This window comes from Artibeus jamaicensis, unplaced genomic scaffold (genome assembly GCF_021234435.1).
Source record: "Artibeus jamaicensis isolate MK-2021 breed Jamaican fruit bat unplaced genomic scaffold, CSHL_Jam_final contig_585, whole genome shotgun sequence".
Taxonomy (NCBI): domain Eukaryota; kingdom Metazoa; phylum Chordata; class Mammalia; order Chiroptera; family Phyllostomidae; genus Artibeus; species Artibeus jamaicensis.
Window position 1 is genome coordinate 6,164,566 of NW_026521894.1, and position 22,663 is coordinate 6,187,228.

The following is a 22,663-nucleotide window of genomic DNA, read 5'->3' on the forward strand; positions in this document are numbered from 1 at the left end:
CTCTATCTCTCCTGCCCATTTCTGCGGTCTCATTTGTTGTGCAGAAGCTGTTCGATCAGCCCTCAGTTCAATATCTCTTTAAAGGACAAAATATCACCTTATGATTGAACATATTACATGATTACAGGATACTAAGCTTCATTTGTGTAAGAAGAGATGCAGTAAACTAGATTCATACAATAAAATCAGGTCACAGGAGTTGAGAGAAACTCAAGGCTAGGGCAGAAATAACTTAGGTTAACTGCTGATAGAAAATTAGAATAAGGTATGACTAGTGGTCTTTGGTATTTAATCTCCAGTTTCATGTAACTAATTATGGCTCTAACAGACTGATAATGAAGGTGTGCTTATTCTACAGTAGACTCACGTGTTATGAACCACTGACTGCAGTGAGTTGTGGGACCCAAGAAGGATGTTGTTATGTATTAAGCATCTGCGTCGCTGCATGAAGTCCATTTCTTCATGAAACAAACACAAACCACCGTAAGAAATACGAATTTTTAATTGTTTTTTCTTAGTGGCAGAATCACATAGCTGTTTTGATACGATTTCCAGTTAGGTCTAAAATACTGCTTTTTAGAGTTGTGAAAATTCCATTACAGAAAGACACAGAACAGACACAGGATAAATAGAATCACATCAGTTTATCAGATGGTTGTTCTAAAGATATTCCTTTCCTTATTTTCCTATAAGAAATACGTAAAGGATCAAATTGGAAATTCTACTATCAGCATACAACTTCAGTTTGGGAGGAAAAAAACGAAAGGAAAAGACAAAAATCAGTGACCCAGTTCACTCTCAATGCTGTCCATGTCTTTGCAGAAGTCTGCATGTCTGTGGGCATTCTTATTAGCTGAGAAATTTATAATTTCAAAAAATCTAAGGAAATCTAAAATATACCACGTGTGTGTGTGTATATATAGAGAGATGGTATACACAAACATGCGCGTACACACACACACACACACATATAAACATATGTATCTTCAATGTCTTATTCCCTTGAGACAGAGCTGCTTTAGGAAAGGAGTCAAACCCTTTTACGGACAACCATTTGTTATTTATCAGAAAAATCCAGTCAGAAAATTGGCAAATTTGGTACATGGTTTAGAAAGTGAAACTTTACAAATTTTATAAAACAAAATTAAAATATGCGTAGATAATTTTTACTGCCAAATGGCCAAAACTTTGTTTTTAAATCTGAAAGACTAAGAACCCCAGAGAAAAATCCACTCCTAACACATAACAGTATTATTGTAACAGAAGTAAAAAAGCAGGTGGACAGATGGCATCAAAGAAAAATAAATCAAGTAACCAGTTATCATTAAAAGCTAGAGTTGTATTCCAATTTTAAACGAAAGTATGACTACTTAAGTGGATGGCAATGTTCAAAACTGATGGAAAGGATGCAACTGATGTAACAATTTATAAACCACTGCGAACATGCTCCGCAGGGTGTACGTCCAATGAATTTACAATTACACATGGACTATTCCAAGGTATCATTTACACAAACTGCACTGAAGGTCTGGATGGTGGAGGCAAGGATCTGCTTTGTTTCTTACAGAGACACCAACACAGGGACTGCGCTCCCATTTCAGCTGCCACTTCACTAGTCACGAGTTTTAGCCTCACAGAATAAAGCCACGGCATGTGAAATTATAACGTATTTATTTTCTTTAAAACCATTTTAAAGGACACATCTGTCATTTTTGGAAGTCAAAAAACAGAAGAAAAATGTAACTGATAAATGCAGTCTTTAAAGTATTTTGTGGCTAATTATATGCTAATTTTCAAAATACAACAGAATTTTTGGACAGTGATGCCTTTAAGAAACAAAGGGCAGGGAAGTGATTCCTAGTTATTAGTAAAAATACAAAGTTCATGAAAAAATTTCAATACTTATGAAAATATCTTTTTACAGAATGCTTTTTTGTGGTTAAACATAAGAAATCTCTAATAAATAATGACTGTGAGCAGGTAAAACATGTAAGTGAATTACGATGCTTTAATGATCCTCACAATCTTCCTTTGTAGTCATCAATAAAAAATTTCAATGCCAACTGAAATACAAAGATTTCTTGTATTAACATATATTGGGACTGAGTGCTTAAAATGTCTGTTTTCCTCCCTGTAGGGCAGGGGTGAGCAAGCTGTGGCCCCCGGCCACGTCTTTCCTGCTGTTTCTGTAAATAAAGTTTTCCTGGCACACAGCCACACCCATTAACTCATGTACATACTGTCTGTGGCTAATTTCATGCGGTGGGGGCAGAGGTGAGTAGTTCATTACCATAGTTAGAACTATATGACTCTCAAAGCCTGAATTATTTACTCTCTGATCCTTTATAGAAAGTTTGTCAATTCTTGTCCCAGAGGGTTTCTCAGACCAATCTGAAATAATGTGTATGTTTCATTAGAATAAACATTTGTTCTCTTGTTCTAATGTATGTGTACAGGTCAAGTATTTTATGCTTCATTTTATTTGGTGGTATATACCTACAAATTCAATATCCTAGCTGAGTTCCATGTTGAACACATAGTATTTAGAAGACAGCATTCTCTCTGGCTCTATCGTGTTTGATTTCAGGTCACTCTGGAACGCTCCAGGATGTGGGAGATAATAGAATGGGTGAGCCATTCACTAACACAATGGCCAGTAAACTGTACATCTTATTTTATACTGGGTAAAGAAGTTGGACTGCAAAAATAACCAAAACCAAAACCCAATATACCTTAGGGTAAATAACATTCAATCAGGAAAAACAGTTCAATAGTTTTCAAAACACACATATACATATCCAGAGCCACCCTCCCACCTATCACAAACTAATAGTTACAACATAAAGTATATTTGCTTAATAAATATATTACTGTTTATATACATAAGAGATACATCCATAAAAGACATGTTAAATAATTATCTGTATAATTAATACTACTTTAAGGTTTTTGTGTTTTAAAATTATGCATTCTATTAAAATTATCAAAATATTAAAAAACATCAGGAATAAAACCAGTGAAGAGTTGCTTTCCACTCAAGCATTTCTAAATCTTATCATTGGTCACCCAGACTCAGGCATGTGTAACTCAAGGAAACAGTTCAACTAAGGAAAAGTTAGTCATCAAAAGCGTAACACCCTCCCACTGTTAATATTACTTCATAACAAATATGTGTGCATGTAGGTATACATATAAAAACACCCTTTTTAATTATAGTACACATTTTTATAAATGTATTTTCATAAAAACACAAAGTTCTAGTTTCTACCAGTATTTAATATTTTATACTGGTTTGCATTTTTTTCAAATGTTTAGTCAATGACAAACTCTGTCAGGATACAGAGGTCATAAAAAGGAGACTGAAAACTTATGTATCACATGCAAGAACAGAGGTGATACTAAGGGCCAATATTTGGCCACTTGGGTACTATTCCCTCTGTACTAAGACACAGAGACGATGAACTGGCTAATCACTGTGCAAAGTACAGTCAACTCTCAATTATTCAGGGGCAAAATATTCCAATTGAAATCCTTTCTCCTGGTAGTTTTCACTATTTACTAACACACCTCTCTTATTTATTAGCAAGTCTGGTAAAAGATATGATAAAGGTGAAAGGTTTAGCTAAATTAAAGGTTTGAAATCAGCTTTGGATTTAATTTAATGATAGATCCTCTTACTTATTGCTTTAGATAATTAAGAATTTACTGTATCCAAAATCTGCTAAATATCTGATTCTTAAGCTCTGAAAGCAACATCAGTGCTTTTTAAAAAAGTGGAGGATGGGGACGGGGGTACAAATTCCTTGACATAAGAAAATGGCTGTATCTTAAATTACACTGAAGGATTTCAGAGTGGATAGTTCAGAGCTATTCACTTCAGGACAGGTGGTGGAAGCTACACTGCTCCTGATAGTCTGAAATCCAGGTCACAATGACAAATTGTTGGCTAAAAACGTTCAAACGTCAAATTCAAGGTGTGATATACATTCTACCTAAAATCTCATTTAAATACATTTAGTAAAGTTTGGCAGAATCTCCAAACATTTATGATACCAGAATTAAGAAAACGGAAGCAAAACCTTCATGTACAATTTAAAAGTGATTTTACACTAAAAAAAGGTACTACACATCTGTATTCCTATTTTTGGCACTGGTTTTGCCCCTACATTTAAGCTTGTTCTACAGAGAGTGACCCACAAAATCAAGGAGAACAGTTTCCCAGGTGAGTGGGGTCACTCTCGGACAGACACCGCTCAGAATGGTTTGTGTGGCATCTGTATTATTTCTAGGTACAGAGCAACGCCACACTCACTTCAGAAACAACAGCAACAGTCATGTAGAACACCACCTTCCTGAATTAAGTTTGCTGAACACGGTTCAGATGATTGGGTATGTCAATGTGCACAATGCCTTTTAGAAGCATTTACGGTATACCCAAACCCTACTTCATGCAACACACGGTGTCACACAAGTAGTGAAAATGTTATCCTCGTCAAAGGTGCTTGGACACAATTTTCAGGCAGCATTTTACCTTTATTTTAAGTTCACACTAGATAAGTTTTAGGAGAAAGAAAATGGCAATGAATTTATTTAATATATTATATAATGCTAGGACAGACACTTTTATTTACCTAAACTGTTACTTTAATTTTCTACCTTATTCTAGACCTCAATTTTACTTTAAAAATTGTATTTAAATAAGGGATAAAATGTTGCCCAAAAGTCTAATCAGTTACACATTTGTGTTTTAACTAGATCTACAAATCAAAATAGTTCTTGTAGTTAAAAAGATACAATTTGTATCAACAGTAAAAGGTACTTTCTGGTTTTTTAGGGCTTTACCTCGAACTGTAGCGCATGGAATAATCAGAGTAACCAGGGCATCTTGGCAGTCTACAGAAACAGATCCATGTAAGTCCGTTACACTGAGTAAAATTCAAAAACGGGAGGCAACAGGGAAGTCACATCAATCGCATAACTGCCACCGTTTCCCATATCTGGAAAATGAATTAGCATCTAGCAAAACCCATGACTTTGAAACCAGAAATATCCCTTACTAATACTAAAACAGACTTTAGTCTGTATCTAAAACTACACTATTTGTGGCAAGAGTCTGGCCTTAATAATATAACAGGCCCCCCATAAAACTACCTCTAGGAAAATGGAAAATATACAGTATCTTACAAAAATTTTAAGTTACCATTTACAACTCCTCCATCACCATTTCCATAGTGCAGTACCAATACATGTTGCATATCCTCAACACATAAAGCCACCCCAGGCCAGCCTTGATAAATAGCAGGAAAGCTAAAGAGTGTATTAAATATAAAAGTTGCATTGAGAATAATTAGATTCATTAAGAACAGGCAATTACTGCAAAAAGGTTATTTTATCCAGTATTGTTGTGCTCTCAAACAAAAAGACAAACATAAAAAATACAGGTCAGTGAGACTCTAGAAATTCAACTCCATTTCTACCACCTAGAAGCACATCATGGCTGGATAACAAAGCTGTAAACTATAACAGTTACGACTTTTACCTTAGTCATAAAAAAAAGAAATGGAAACATTTTTTCCATTGATTGCATCTGCTTTCCTTTAAATCCACTATATTAAATTACTCAACAGACAAGAAAATCCAAATAAAAATAAAACAATGAAAAGTGCCATATTTTAAACCATCCTAATATATACTGTTACCCATTTCAACATAAACTGGTAACTTACATTTGTTTAAAATATAAAGTCAGTGCTGTAGTATATCTTTGTTTCTATAAATAATGATTATAGCACAAAGAAGCCCACTTTCCCCAAATAAAAATAACTTAAAAAGCTGTAAAAGATTCCAATTAAGCTTGGCTTGAAAAAATAGTTTGTTTGCTAGGTGTAGTCAAATGTTCAACATTCTGAAGGTACTGTAATTGCTTGTAATTGATAGAGAAACACCAAGTTAATAAAACATGAAATAAGGATAAAAAGTGCTGCATATAAACCCCTGATGCACCAAAGATTAATATCAAAGATCACAGATACATCTAATAAATCAAACTGGAAAAATTTCCAGCCAAGGATATAGCTTTAAAAAGGAAATGTTAAAAAAAAGTTTGAATGTAAAGCAATCCCGTGATACTTCCACTATGTGGGGCTATACATACAGATTCCATGATACAGTATTTCACATAAATGGATACTATATAACCTCCTTGATGAGAAGGAGATCACATGTGCTATTGTAGCAAACCTCCCTCAGCATTTGAGCTGAACAAAGAACTAAACACCACAAAGATGCATCATCTTTCAGTAACCCAGCTGTGATTTCTCCACCAAGATGGCTGCGGCGAGCTGCTGGGCATCTGTCACGTGAGGGTTCCTCTTCATGACGATTCTCACAAGGTCAGGGGGGAAGATGTTGCACAAGTTAATATAAATCTTTTCTCGGTTGTCTTGATACCTTGGGGGATCTTGCGGCAGTCCACAGTATGGTATTCGCCACGTCGGCTCCTGCTGTTCAGGTAGGCTCTGGAAGGTGAACTGCTCATAACATGGCTGTGTGGAGTTATCAGGCAAGGAGTAAGTCTGCCGATAGCCATACGCCTCAATCCCGTAACCCTGCCTGTCCCAGGTTCCCAGCCCTTCCTGACGGGAGTAAGGCTTTCTCTGTCTTGAAGGAGAACTGTCATACAGCCGAGAGTCAGAAATGCTGTCTATTCTTGTGGCCACTAAGGACCGTCCTAAGTGTGGTGCCTTACAGTGTGCTGAACTTGGCGGAGAAGGGTAATCACCAGGACAACTGGACCGGGCTCCCACAGCAGGGTGCTGCAGGTGCATGGCCAGATGCGGAAGAGGAGGCTTGTGATGGTACTTTGGTTCTTCATGACTATAACTTTGCACTCTGGTTAAGGGGTCGTGGAAATTCTGCAGGAAGGGTTGGGAATTAAGGCGGCTGTGAGGGTACATGTGTTGACACTTTAAATTTTCTTCTAGTTGCGGGTCAGGAGAACTGACATAGGACCGGTCATTGTACCCCACATAGGAGTCACTGCTCCCACAGCTCATGCTCCCTTCGCTGCTGCAGTCAGAAGCAACAGAACTTATCCTATAATCTGTATCTAAGGAAAAACGCCTTTCAGGACTTCGTGGGCCTGAGATACTCAGATTTGAATATGCATTCAACATGGAATAATATCCAATGTCAACAGGTGAGTCACATTTTGGATACGATTCATAAGGCATTGGCGTTCCATGATTTTTGGTTGCCATCATCATTGGAGGATATTGTCCCTGTGGTCTTTGATCCTGAGGTGGGAAATGAACTCCAGATGGAAGGCCATTGCTTAAAGATGTAGTGCTTTGGGGTTTTGCAGTAGAAGTAGCTGGTATACTAACTAAGGAAGGTACAGACCTGGTTTCCAGTTTGTTTTTGGTGGGAAGCTTTTCCTCTAGGTCTTGGTAGACTTGAGTCCTAATACTGGGATCTGACTGCCTCTTTGGAGCACCTCGTTTGCCATCAGAAGTGCTGTCAGCCTTAGTGCTGCAGGGGACACTGTTGCTTTTCACCAGTCCTCCTTCATTTGTAGTTTTGGCAGCTGTATTTCTTGACATGGCACGAAGCTCATCAGCCACTGACCGCTGTGGCTGGCTGCCCCTTTCCGGATGGTAGTATTTGCACTTGTGTCCATAGGTGCATTTCTTTCCTACGAAGAGTAAAATTCATTAGGCGGAGGAGCACACCACCAGGTCCTGAAAACTAGTCTAGCACTACTGCTTTCATTTGTAAAAGACACAAAGGCAGAAATGGGAGATACACTGAGTGTTACTCTGCTCCTTACTTTCGAGAAATGCCGCCTTTTAGCCTTCTCTCCTCAGCATGGTTAACTGCACTAAGGAAGCTGGATGAATGATTAATAATCACCCCCAGAGTTTTTGGCTAATACCCTGTGTCCTCAACTCTTATCTACTTATTCTCTTCCAGTATGACTTTACGGTCAAGTAGGACATTCAGTTTTGGGGAAACAATTTATATTGCTGTAATGTAATAAAACCATTCCAATCTGATGTGCATCTAGATATAAGAACTCCAAATTTTTATCTACATGAAAACTCATGTAGAATTTACTAAATGAGTTTTTGGAACCATGTTTTCATCCCAAGAAATGTATTTGCATTGAACCCAACTAGGTAAAAATAATTACTACTTTTTCACGGTTAAGGATGTTCTCTTAAATTTAATTATAATCAAAAGTATGCCAAACGAAACTAAAAATGTTTATTAACAAAAATGTAACAACATACTGTGTTCTAAAGGCATATATTAAATACTCATAAAGAAAGTTACCATATGGACAAGGCTGCTTTTTGTGTTCAGGAACAATAGGCTTCTTCCTCAGAAAATTATCCAGGCTTGGGCCATGTCTGCCAAGGGGGTCATCAGGAGGCATGAACCTGTCATGGATAAAATACAAAATTATACCTAAGTAGGAAGTTGACAATTTAATTACCAAAAGAGTGTAAATATTTATTAGTATAAGGTATTTGTTTTTTCAATTTAATCCAAGTACTTTGAATCAATATTTATAGGATAAAAATATTAATACATAAAGTTCTATTTTCTTGATAAAAACAAAATTTAACTATTTCAAGCTGAACTCACATTTGTTTTAACTCAAATTTTGAGTCTAGCATGTTCTAATTATTTTTTTCCTTCTTCTCAGTCTTAGGATTTTGTGACATTTTAGGAGAGTTTTATAAACACCAATCTTGTGAAGCAGTATGAACTGGGGATGGGAGGGGGAGTGACGAGGGGCCGCAGAGGAAGGAAGGGACACAGTATAAACTGGGGGAAGACTGCCTCTAACCTATGGCCTAGCACGTGCCAAGTCCTGTGCACACATCATCTCCTTCAATCCCAGCACGATCCCTGAAATATCAGCTCTATTTTATAGATCAATATACTGTTTAAAAAAATTTTATTTATTTATTTGTTTTTAGAGAGGGGGAAGGGAAGGAGAAAGAGTAGGAGAGAAACATCAGTGTGTGGTTGCCTCTCATGTGTCCCCTACTGGGGACCTGGCCTGCAACCCAGGCATGTGCCCTCACTGGGAATCGAACTGGCGACCCTTTGCTTCATAGGCCTGTGCTCAATCTACTGAGTGTACCAGTCAGGGTAATACACTCTTCTAATAGATAAATTAAATTAAATTAGTATCTTTTGCAGCTTTTCATCAAGCTTAGATAAATTAAGTTACTCTTACCTAAGTTCATATGGCACAGTCAAGACGTCTAACTCCATAGTCCATTCTCTTCCCACTCTACTAAGATGCTTCTCAGGAGATACAGAAAATGTTTTAAATAAACTGATAAAACATGGCAGGACTTTGGGATTGGGACACATGGCATCCAGTATAATCTTCCCTCCGCCATAGGCGGTGCCAACTTGTGATGGGTGCAGGCCCCTCTGTAGACTTGTTGTAGCAAAGAAACCCAGTGCTGTTGTGTTCAACCCAGAAGGGACCTGGCTTTGGGGACAGGGATTAAAGTGATGGGATCAGAGGTGAACATTCCTACAAGCCGCCGGACTTTCTCTAAGAAGCTTGGCAAGCATCAGCCCCACAAAGTAACACAGGCCAAGAAGGGCAGGGATTCTCTATGTGCGCAGGGAAGGTGGCGTTATGACAGGAAACAGAGTGGCTGTGGTGGGCAGACTGAGCCGATTTTCTGAAGAAAGGGTAAAATTACAAAGATTGTGCTGAAGCTCAACTGTAGTGAGTCCAGCTGCAGATCCAAGGAATACTGGCTATTAAGAGATACAGGCATTTTGAACTGACAGGAGATAAGAAGAGAAAGGGCCAAGTGATCCAGTTATCATATTTTGTTTTATGCTTCAAATTTTGTTTTATTATGTTACAATAAAACCTTGAGAATATGTTCACATATTATTTTGGATTGATTGTTCAATGGCAACAAGAACTCATGGCATGTCTAATAAAAAGCAGTTATAATGAAAAAGTTCTGCTACTAGTCATGTCACTGTTTGAACTTGAAATAAACCAAATTATTTACCCATAAAATGTGAATAATGTTTGAACTTTAAGGGAGAGTCAACATAGCTGAGTAATAACACTTAGCATATACAGTGTTTAATATTAATATAAAAACAATATGACATTAAAGTTTAAAAATAGTATAGTCAATCCTACAATCTTAATAAATTAACTTCTACTTATGTTTCCTTGTAGTCACTTTTCTGTATGCATTCACCATTTTACAAATACAAAGTTTATGCTTTCTCTTTTTAACATATTTTTCCATGTTTCTTAATAGCTTTTCATAATCTTAATTCTGGAAAGCAGTATTACTTATAAGTAACTGGTTTTACTTACTTGTCATTGACAAATGAGTACATTAATAATCGCTCATCTATGAACTTCTTCCATTCTGGTTTTTCATTAGCCAAATCCCTGTAGTTATCATTGGACACAATTATTCCATCCGACTCGAAAGCCAGCTTCACAATGAACCTGTCGTCATAGCACACCACGCGCCTGCCCTGGACTCGCCGGGAGGGTGTGAACACCAGGATCTTCTCCTTCTCCAGTTTACGAAGAATTTCTTGATCTGCAGGGTAGAATTTCAGGAACAAGTACATATAAAACACATTTAGCAACTTTCATACAGTGTAATATTTTATAAGCTGGGTATATGTAATCATTTAATTAGTTTGTAATAGTTTGTAGATGTAGCAAATTTATAACTGCCAATAATATTTTTCCTTCAGGATTTCCAATAACAAAAGCTTTAAAAATAGCCCCCTCCAATGAACTTACAAAACATAACTTTAAAAGTTCAAAACTTTAAAAAATTTTAAAAGCATAAAACTTAACTGAACAACCTGTGAGTTACATCCCTTCTTCCTGCTTTCGCTCCTCTACTCCCTGCCGTCCCAGCATTGTGAGTTCTGGCAGAGTCACGGGCGTAAGCCAACAGATACCATCATTTTAAAAAAAGGCTTGCTACTCCTTAGTGCTTATTAACCAGAGTCACTGATTTTTTAAAAAATCTATCTCTTGAGCAGATAATCACTACATGCCTGCTCTATGGTAAGTACTAGGCTAAGTGCTAATGGCCACTGAGATTAAGAATGACCTCTCCTCAGGAAGGTGTCCGGTACTGGACTGGATACACACACATGTAAACTAGGCAATCAAGGGTTACGACTGCCCTGGTTTACGACAGAAGTATGAGGACGGTGTGTGAGAAGAGGGGGTGGGACAGCGACATGGATCAACTTGCTCTGACAGTGGCACAGATTTCATGATGTTCCTGATAAAATTTCAAATTTCATTAAGATGAGACCTTTGGTTTTGAAAAACAGCAGAGAAGTGGAAGAAGTGTGGATCTTAAAATCAGCAAGTTATGGATAGATCTCAGGTTCTGCTACTTTATATGTATGGCGATCAGTCTTATGAAGCCTGCTTCTTTGTGTCCTCAAATGCATTCGATGGGCTATGAGGAGTCAATGAGTTATTTCTGTGTAAAAGCACTTAGCACAGTGCCTGGAAAACTCTCAATAAACACTGTGTTTTTCTTCTACTTAATTTTGTTTATAGATGTATATAATTATTGGTCCCCTTTAAAAGTCACAGAAAACCAACACAAAATTAAAAGCCTGGTCTCAGCTGTAAGATCTGTCACCTTATAATTATTGGGTGTTCCCCTGATAAACATTTTGAGGGCAGGTTCCATTGTCTCATTTATCTCTGTATCTACCAGCACTCAGCACATCAGTAGATACCCAATAAACACCTGCAAATGAATACATTAGCTACTTAATGATGTACATTCAGAGGTCTTCCAGTTTATTTACTATGTTCAAGAATAATCCAGTACTTTACTTGTCAGAACATTTAGTCATGTAAAATGTGCCTGGATCGTCACCAAAATGACTGAAGGAGCTGGTGTGCTGACCTAAGAGTCACCATTATCTTGCTCACTTTGCACTCCTTAAACTGCTAATGAGAAGAAAAGGACACTAATTAGGATGACAGTGATAATTAGATGACAACTGGTTAGGATAAGTAACCCTAACTTAAGTAAATGTGGGTTTAGTATAGCTAGTGAGTTAACTGAATCTCTAGGTCCTTGCACATAGCTGAGTACCTGCTGGTTAAGTATTTAATAAATCAACGAAAGACTAGAAAAGCTGCTAGTCTGGATCTATATCTGAGAACTTGAAAATACTTCTTATCAAGGTTCTTTTCTGGCTGAGTGAAAAGATGTGGGACTACTCAACTTACCTGTTTGAAAAGTTTGAGTCCAGAGAATTATTATTATCCTTGGGGGAGAAAACACCTAACAACCAACCTCTGACAGTAGAAAGATGCACTTTCCTTTGTGTTCCAGATACATCATGCTAGAATTCTTAAAAATAAACTATCATTTTAAAATCATTTTTAATTGTTATTCAACTATAGCTATCTCCATTTTCCTACCACCACTTTCCTCTCCCCCCACCCCCATCATTTTAACTTAAAAAAATGATTTTATTTACTTTTAGAGAGAGGGGAATAAAGAAAGAAAGAGGGGGAGAGAAATATCAATGTGTGGTTGCTTCTTGGAGGCCCCTCACCAGGGGCCTGGCCTGCAACCCAGGCATGTGCCCTGACTGGGAATTGAATCTTTGATGCTTTGGTCTGCAGGCCCGCGCTCAAACCACTGAGCTACATACACCAGCCAGGTTACATTTTAACTTCTTGATCTCATATTCCCCTGGTGCTCAAGAAGCTTTCCATTCATTTTCATGTTTAAATACTATTTGTTTCTTTTTCAGTTTGATTATCGTTAATATTTGGGCATGTTTCCTTCTAGTCATTTTCTGTGTATTTTTTTCTTTCTGTTGTTTATATACATATGTATATGTGTGTATATATACACATACACAATAACAAAACGTGCCTTTATGTAAAAGAACATTCCTCAGGCCATTAAAAATTCTGCCTAATAACCTAATATATATTTTGTTCTATCAATGTATACTAATTTATCGAACCATATTTTAAAAGAAGGTATGGGTTGTTTCCTTTTTTTTCTATTTTAAGTAATATTGCACCGAATGCCTCTGTGGTCAGAAGTCTGTGTAGACCTCGGCTTATTTCCTGTAGAATTATTCATGCAATGGAGATAGTGGATCCAAGAGTATTAATATTTTAAGACCAAACTTTTCCAGAGAGGTTGTAACAATTTATGTTTCCATAGCACTGGAGAAGTAACTTCCTCAAAACACTGAGTATTATCAGCTTTTTATTCCTGTGAATTTCATGGGTGAAAAATAAGACTTGTTTAAATTTACATTCCTTTAATGACTAATGAGGTTGCACACTTCTTTCACTTGTTTGGCACTTGCACTCTTCTGCGAGCTGTCTCCACCTCCCATGTTTATATATTGGGGAGAACTTTGCATTATCAATGTGTATGAGCTATTTTTATGTTAAGGACATGGATTCTGTGTTTATTAGTTTTTTTTTCCTTAGGCAAATAAAAAGATTTCTCACTTTTAAGAAAATTCCCCCCAAATATAGAAGTGTACATTTTGATGCAATTAAATATCTTTTCCTTCATAATTTCTTCTAAGAATTTTAAATTTAGATAGGTATTCCCAGCCATTCAGAGACTATTTATAGTCTCTAATGGTTTGATTTTTGACAATTAATTCTTCAGCCATCTGGAATGGACTGTTACATGGTGTAAGATAAGGATCTAATAAGTGTGTGTACTTTCTCCATAGAGTTATCCAGGGTTTTGGTACGACTGGCTGTACTACACTTACCTCTCCTCTCTTACATAGGCTGGGGTCTGAGCCCATGGCTCTGAACTTCACCATAACTTGCCTACCTGTTCTTATGCTAGTTTGATAATGATTATAAATAAAAAGAAAAGTCTTAAAATAAGACTTCAGGTACATGGTACTTGGTTTCTCCATTTACTTTTGACTTGGAAGTGTATTTTCATCACATAGGTCCCTCAGCTTTTGTTGCTGTTGGAGGTGGAGAGTAACGAGAAGGGTTAGATGCTCACTGAGAATCACTTCACTTGAGCAAAATGTTCAGCAACAATTATTAGCAGGCACAGAGGGCATTTTTGGCTGAAACTTGTTTACTTAGAAATTATAAAATAATGTAAATGAGATACTTTATTAGGATAGAGTCATTTCCTGCCCCTCAGGACCAGACAGCATATCCCGAGTCTCAGAGATCTTTTCTGACCTGCAGTCACTGTAATTTGATACTCATTCTGTCTAATTCTTATAGCAGATAAGAAAACTGGGGTCCAAAGAGGTTCAGGAACCTATGGCTGGTAAAAGGCAAAGCCAGAATTTGAATATAGGTCTCCCAACACCTAGCAAGTCTCTAAAGGTCAGAATTTCACAAAATCTGAAGTAAAATTTTCCAAATTAAAAAAAAAAAAGAGGCTTATGTAATAAGGATTATTGTTTATTTAGCACAATCAGATAGTTTTTTGATTTGGAAATAACTCTGATGTTCCGCCAAGACCATGTACAGTTACACTGGGTAGACAGAAAAAGATTAACAGTGTTCAGTAGAATACCTGCCAGTGCCAGACACCTGCACAAGGATACACACAAACGAAAAGTAAACAGATACCAGGGCTTACCTGTAATGAGAGCATCGGGTCGGGACTGCTCTTTTCTCCAAGCAGGGACAAAAACTGTAATATCTTTGTGGCCTCTTTCCAAAAACCAATCCACTGCCAATTTTATTCCTCGGCAGGAAAATACTTCTTTGTTTCCATGGCTGAAAGATTATTTTTAAACACAATACAACAAAACTCAAATTTAAATTAATTCAAATTTGTGAGCAGAAATGATCACATAATTACAACAGGAATAGGAAGTTTCAAATTTAGGGTGGAGTTGAATAGCTCTGAGAAACATTAAGATAATCTAGGTGTTGAAAATCTGTGAGGAAAAAATAAGAAAATTGGGATGATTATTGTGTGGAAAATAAAGAAAATTAAGTTTTCAAATGTAAAGTTGTCAAGGTTAACTACTTAGAAAGCTACATTGCTCTCTTTACCAGAATTCGAAGAAAAGAAAGGGGCCTCAAACTTAGCAAGAATAATTTCAGTCAAATGTAAAAAGGGCCCTGGCTGGTGTAACTCAGCGGATTGAGCGCGGGCCTGCGAACCAGACAATTGCGGTTCCATTCCCAGTCAGGGCACATGCCCAGGTTGCAGGCCACTTCCCAGCAGGGGACGCACGAAAGGCAACCATACATTGATGTTTCTCTCCCTCTCTCCTTCCCTTCCCCTCTAAAGATAAATAAATACAATCTTTTAAAAAATGTAAAAAGGGAGTCACATAGAAAAAAATCTGTAAAAACAATGAAATGGAACACCCATTTGTTTTTAAAAAACTTCTTTCTCAAGAGCTCTTATGTGTATTTCAATATAATGATTAAGTAATGCACAAAACTTATATGGTGACCACATAAAAAGAGTGTACACACATGCACTAGAAAGAAAAATATGTGCACAATGCTTAATCTCATACAAGAAGCCCTTTCCATGTCCTTCAAGGAGAAGACACCTGGTTTCTATTTAACGTTATTGTGTCAGACAAGAACTAATGATGACAAAGGGCATTCAAAGTTGGATTAGCAGTTGTAGTTCCTAAAAGAAAAGCCTGACTAAGAACATAGTCATTCAACAAGTATTTATGTAGCACCAGGCTCTGCTTACGACTGTAACCTAATAATTCAACATAACACTTCTAATGGTTTAAAAAAAAGTTTCCTGTTTTGAATGCAATAGCAACACTCTTTTATAGTTTGAGCTCTGAAGGCTCCATTTCTTATCTGTAATGGAAACAGATATTCTTTATTTCTTATGGCTGAGAAAGGATAAATAAAATAGATAAATGCTTTATTAACTTTTAGCGCAGGGCAAACATTAAGTATATTAATATATTGTTCTAGTGGTCCCCTGGGAAGCACTAGAACCAACTAAATATGGCTAGCCATTTTAAAACCAAAAAGAGAGATAGACCACCTTGTTTTTTAGATATTGAAGGCTATGCAAGCACACCACACAGACTCTGTGGTTCCACACACCCATCCTAATGAGCCGGGACATGATCAGAGCTGAAATCAGATGTACTGGGGGTTTCAGGGGAAGGGATACTGAATGGAGGAGTTTGAAGTCACATTTTCTAGATGAGAAGGGCTACTGGAGAGCCTCAGACCAATGCCCCAGCAAATGACACAAGGTGATGTTAGGTTTCATGGAAAATATTATTTAGTCAGTTTTCTGAAAAACTACAGAAAAGGACGGTATCATCTCTTGAGAGAATATATATACTAACCATTCCTAAATACAAAAACTCAACTTGCTAAAACCTGTTTTATTTTGCACTAATGCTTTGTAATCTAACTGTATGATTACTTGCTAGTCATTAATGACATTTGGTTTATTGAAACTTCTGACTCTGAGAGACCACTACAAGCCATCTCCCCTCCAACTTGGTAAGAATAAACGGTCACATTTTATTATAGGAAAAGAAGATTCTACCTTAGAGTTAAATAATTTTAGTAAAACGTGGGTAAGCAACAAACATGAGGCAAAGATTCTATACATGCTGAAAGAAGACACTGTACCATGCAATACTGATTAATAAACACTGTTTTCATATTGTCTCTTTCCCCCTGCCCCTCACCCCGAGCCCCCACCCCACAAAGCCTCACAGGGAGAAAATGAGCAGGAGGATGAAGGGTGTCATACTATGAAGAGTCAACTGGAACATAAAGACCCTGGGTTTCTGAGCAGATGAACCCAAATCTGTCTCTGATCTTGTTACCTGAGGAAAAAAGACCCTTCCTCATTTTTTTTAGGAAACTGTAGTTAATTTTTCTGTTATTTGTAATTTTTCTGTCAATTTTTCTGTTATCCTTAACTGCTACATTAGTTATACCATAAACCAAAAAACCTAACAAAGCTGTATATTAATATCAGAAAAAATATTTTAAGGCAAAAATTACTAGTGATAAAAATGTTATTACATAGTCCCCCCATTATCCTCTTGGATGGGGGGAGCGTTAGGGGGAGAATGGAGGCAACTATACTTGAACAACAATAAAAAATGTGAGAAAAAAAAGAATGCAAATTAAAAAAATATACCTCCAGTGGGAAAGTGGAGTTATTACATAATAGTAATAAAGGACCAATTCACAAGGAAGCTATAATTGTGAACTCAGTCTCCATATGAGTTATGCAAAAGATCACAGGATTACTAGAAGAAATGAACAAATTCACAATCACATAATGGACAGATAAAGCAGAAAACACTTAGTGAGACTGTAGGCTGAAACAATCAATTACAAGCTTCATCTAATGGACACATACAAAATGCTGCACAAAATTAGCGAAGAGAAAACCTTTTCAAGAACACAGAAAAGAATGATGAAATTAGTGTATGAGGCCATAGAACAGATTTCAACAGACATCATACATGTGCATTATACAGATAACATTTTTGACAATGTTATTACATTGAAGATGTAAGGTTCTAGTTCAAAGTTAGTATTGCTATTCAACATAAAACCAATTAAAATTTCAATTTAAGAAACAATTTTATTTGTAACAGTGAAAAAACTGAACAAACCTAAGAGAAAATATATGTGAGAGATTTATAAAAAATGAAAATTAAAAACCTGTATTAAAGGGAATATGAGAAGACCTAAGTGATGGTAAGACTCAACTTATGAAGAAGCAATTCTCAAATTATTCTATAGTGCACTACAATTCCAATAAAAATCCTTAAAGGGTTTTTTTCTGGGACTTGAGGAACTGATTCTAAAATTAATATAAAAAAAACAACAGGCCAAGAATAGTTAAGTAATTTTAAAGAACAAAAGAGGAGAAACTTCCCCACTAGTTATCAATACTTAGTATAAAACTACAGAAATCCAATCAATGTCGTACTGGTAGAAGCAAAGATAAAGAAACAGAGAACATGTAACCAAAAAGTGACAGTAAGGTGATACACATGTATAAATGTTAAAGTGACATTACAAATCCGTGAAGAAAACTACTCAACAAGTAGTACTAGGGCAATTGGTTATTTATATAGGAAAAATAAACTTGTATTTTTATCTCATATCATATACAAAAATAAATTGTAGATAGATCAACCATTTCAATATGAAAAAAATATTGTAAAGTTCTTAGAAGAAATTATAGGAGATGTTCACACCAGGATAGAAAAATACTTCTTAAAGAAGATATGCAACCACACACTCTGTTAAGAAAAAGACTGATACATTTGGGCACATAAAACTTCTTTATGCAAAAGACTCCATAAACAAAATAAAAATGCCACAGACTGGGAGAAGGATTTACAATGTATAGGACCAACGAAAAGGTTAGTACTCAGAACATATAAAGTACTCCTAACATTGAGAAGAGTAACAGTTGTGTTTTTTCCTAAGGTAAAAGATATGAACAGTGAATTCACAGAAGAGAAAACCCAAATGACCAACAAAGATGAAAAGATGCTCAATAGTGAAGAAATGAAAATTAAAGCCAAAATGAGACACCACTTCACACTCATCAGATTGGAAAAATAAAGTCTGCAAACACCAGATGTTTCCAAGGATGTGTGAAAGTAAGAACTCATACATTACAGGTGGGAGTGTGAACTGGGGTAACAATTCAGGAGAGCAATCTGGCAATACTTTATAAAGTCGAAGGCGTGTTTTCTCTAAAACACAGTATTCCACATTTAGGTATAGTAAAACCCAACAGTAACTTGAAATCAGATTTAATGCAATTAGCAGATGGCTTTCATGCTCTACCCAGCCTTAAATCTCAAGGGTACAGGCTAATGTCTTTATCTTTTGCAGGGAGAGGGAAAGCCAATCTTCCTTCCCCTTACCAGGCCAGAGAAATGAATGTTGACTAGGAAATCCCTGGAATTGCTTCTTGCCCTAGAATTTCTTGCCAGCCAAGGCCCAGAATCATCCATGGTAACACTGAAGTCCAAGCAGACCTACTAACTGGGTCCAAACTGCAGGTGGGACTTCCACAGATTAGGAGAGGTTGTGGGAGACTGAACTTAATCTAACCCTACTGAGTGAGGCATGTTGAAGGATGTGACTAATCACATGTACCGATACAATAAAAGGGGCAACTGAGGAGGTTCTGATAATTATAATAATACAGTAAGCCTGATAAAAACTATTAAAAACAGGGTGTTAGAATAAGCCTAACCTAACTACTGGTACAAAGTAACTGAGTGTTCACTATAGCCACTTATGGGCTATATGTGCATGAATTCAGGGTTGTTTTTCCTCAGTAATAAAAATAGCTAATTATATTTTTATGAATTGGTATATTCCTTTGGGCCTCAATTTCTTTTTTATTGTGACCATTTGGAAATAAGGATGGTATACCTCAAGTTGAGTCCTTTGCCGGGTAAATTTATTGGAAGACTTTGGTCACTTTTGATTAGCTAGGAAACTGAATATTTGCTAAATGCAAAGTATCCCTTCATCTGCTATGGCTCAGTGGGATTGGGCTCCAAGGGAAAACTCCAAATCCTTATTGCAAATTCTGAGGTACTGTTGAGCAAACTGGATAACTTAGGCTTGAAGGTTACATGTGATTTACCATTGATTTCAACAGCAGAAATACACAAAAAGCCTGCCAGTGGGTTTCTTTCTTAAAAGGCTTATTTTACTGTCATGTTTCAAATAGCAAGCTTATAAAAACCCTGCTTTGCAATGGCCAGAGGAAGGCTCATTTGAAGTGGACAAGCTGGTATAGTTACAGAGATTTTTAGAAAAACCAAACTTTAAGTAAAAGAATTATTGGTATCTCTGGATCTCAGGAAATAAATGAATGAACTGGACAGCCATAAGAATTAAGAAACTGAAAGCTCCTTCCTCTTTCTCCAGGTTTGCAACCCTTCTCTGTTGCTGCTCCTGCTCCCTTTATTCCACCCCCCTTCACCCTTCTTTGCGTCAATTGTTGACTTCTTGGATGGATGGTTTCCAATGGCCTTGGGATCTGGGGGTAACTTCCATTTGGAAGAGAGAGAACTGCCAGCCTTTTAAAAATGTTCTGATATGGATTCTACCCCTAAATCCCTTGACACTCAACATACAAAACATGGCCAGGGAAGCAAAAATGATTAACAGGAAGGAACAGAGTCTGAGAACTTGGATAAAAGACTATCCTAGAATTAAGGCATCAAGTTGGTGAATGGTTGCCCATATAACCTGGAAGAAAGGGAACAGCAAAATGAGAATGAAACCATACCAACTTACTTTTTATTTCAATGAAATAAAAAATCAGCTCTGTTCTCTTGGTGCCTGAGGGACTCAAATGCCTTCTGTGAATTCACTGTTCACAAAGAGAGCAAACTCTTTTCTTACTACCCAGTGTTGCTGGGTAGATCAGATGTGGTGAGAGTGCACATGCCCTTCTGCCTAGTTCATACTACCCACCTTGAGAGTAATTTTCCAGTGCTTTGGAAAAGTCTGCAAAAATGCACCAAGTAACATGAAGTGTCGCCTTTTGACTCTGCCTGACTAACCAAACAGGCATAATGGAGCCAAACGATCACGCCCCAAGTGGGAGTGGCATGGCCTCAGGCACCTCCTCCTACTAGGGCTATTCTGCTAGGGATACCCACTGTGAGGCACTGCTGAGGGCAGTCTCTCAATCCCTTCGCAACAGGTGACCCAGGCTGCTGCATCAGCCCCCATTGATTTACATCAGTGGCTCAGTAAGGCATTTTCTAAACTAACAGGGATGGATTCAGGGGCAGATCAGAATAGAACCTTAATCTCTCCAGTTTTGTGGTAGCCTTGCTGCTGGAATTTAAGTGAGGAAAGGTACCTGAATGACAAGGACAGACAGTTTCTCAGGTATTGGCAACAGCAATCTAGTTTTGGGGAAAACAACCAAAAAAGGTGAAGACAAAAAGAAACTCAAGACTGCATTGTTACCTGCCTAGTTAGAATTATTCACAAAGGAAGCAAACCTTTTTCTGGGAACATCAACAAATAAGATTCAACTCTCTAATGAGAAGTCAGTATATGTCACTATAGTAAGAAGCCAAGGACATTGGAAAGAGGAAGGCTGACAGGGACTGAGGAAGATGCAATGAATGCAACCTAACTATGATCTTGCTCCTCTGAGGTTCCTGAGCAAATAGATGGGCTGTTGAAGAAATATGCTACTGTTCTTAATGCTGTTAATCTGCTGGGAAAAGACCTGCTATATAAACTAAGGGCTATACTCCAGGCACAGTGCTTCTGAAGTTCCTGGGAGGCAAGGTACCTGAGTTACTGAACATGTGCTTATCTGCACTGTTAGTAAACATGTACAGGGGGTCTGCCACGCTGTGGGGTGAATTTTGGAGAAGAGGCTGTCTAACACCAAGGGCAACTAACTGCTGATTTATTAGTCATTGCAACTTCCCCCACAGGTTTCTATGATTAATTACAGAACTTATTTCAGACAGTAAGATGAAGTCAATTTGCAGACTAAGCTGTGAAAGGGCTACTGCGGTATGGACTAAAGCCTCATTGCTTCGGTCCGGGGACTCCCATTCGAAACTCCCCGTGAACTAGAAACAGGAAACCACAGGAAGCTAAGAAGACAGATTATCTTGACAAACATAAGACTTTCGCTGTCATAACTACTCCTTATTATGCAAATTTACTTTGTCACATATCTAATGGGATTATCTTTATTTACATATACTACTGTAACTAACTTGAAAAGCATATAAATTCTACTTTTCTGTCTTCAACAGAAGGGCAATCCAATAAACAGTCAAAATAATACGATATTTGCTACATCTTTTACCAACACCATATATATTTCCCACTAGAATTATTATACTTGTTTAATAATGCACCATTAAATTAGTCACCTATTATAGTTAATAGATTATAAAAGTGTATTTTGTAATGTGAAGAAAAATGCAGGGAACCATGTATTTTAAAGTAGTTTGCCTCAATATGACCAAGCAGTCCATTTGACCTATTTAGGAAATGTAATTTCACATATTATACTTTCCTTACATATACATAGCATACACACACATATCATTTATTAGGTAGAAAGTTATTTTGGAATTAAGACTATTATCTCTCAGTGTTAAATGTGAGAAGTAACTGAAAAACAGAAACTTAAAAAGGTAATGAAGTCATCTATTAAAGGGAACTGCTCTTTTTATTTTTCATGGCATTGAAAAAAGGGAGAACAAAGGAACCTCTTTTCAATTATCTTATTTCCTCAAATTTGATTTTGCTTTACAGTATTTGCTTTGAATTAGTATATTATTTATGTTATACAGAACTTTGAAAATCATAGGTTATTTTTTTATATTCTAAAATTTATGAAATATATTATTCAGATGATCAAGAAAGGCTATTCTTAAAAGTCTTTCCAATTATAAAATTATACTTAGAATGACTTGTTTAATACTGCTAACAATGATTATAATAGTATCAGTGCTACTGCTACTAAAACTAGTACTACTATTACCAAACAGAGATGGCTTTTGATGAGTAGGCCAATACAGTAAAAATAAGCCTTTGGAAGCAGACATGAGTTAAAGTATTTTCTTTACCACTTTTCTG

The 22,663-nt window shown here is 36.8% G+C and overlaps 1 protein-coding gene and 1 pseudogene across 3 annotated transcripts in view; one reads left to right on the top strand and one right to left on the bottom strand.

The window, feature by feature from the left end:
* Positions 1 to 486: 486 nt before the first annotated feature.
* The window catches only part of ZC3H12C (zinc finger CCCH-type containing 12C), a 69,652-nt gene continuing 47,475 nt past the window's right edge, over positions 487 to 22,663 (bottom strand). For all 3 annotated transcript variants that reach the window (XM_053670431.1, XM_037163872.2, XM_037163873.2), the window contains 4 exons: positions 14,667 to 14,806; positions 10,379 to 10,613; positions 8,335 to 8,441; positions 487 to 7,693 (listed from right to left, as the gene is read on the bottom strand). In XM_053670431.1, the coding sequence (XP_053526406.1) occupies positions 6,297 to 7,693; positions 8,335 to 8,441; positions 10,379 to 10,613; positions 14,667 to 14,806 (1,879 nt within the window). In that variant the 3' untranslated portion in view covers positions 487 to 6,296. The remainder of the gene's footprint in view (positions 7,694 to 8,334; positions 8,442 to 10,378; positions 10,614 to 14,666; positions 14,807 to 22,663) is intronic.
* On the top strand, positions 9,538 to 9,908 carry LOC119062807 (60S ribosomal protein L36a-like; annotated as a pseudogene).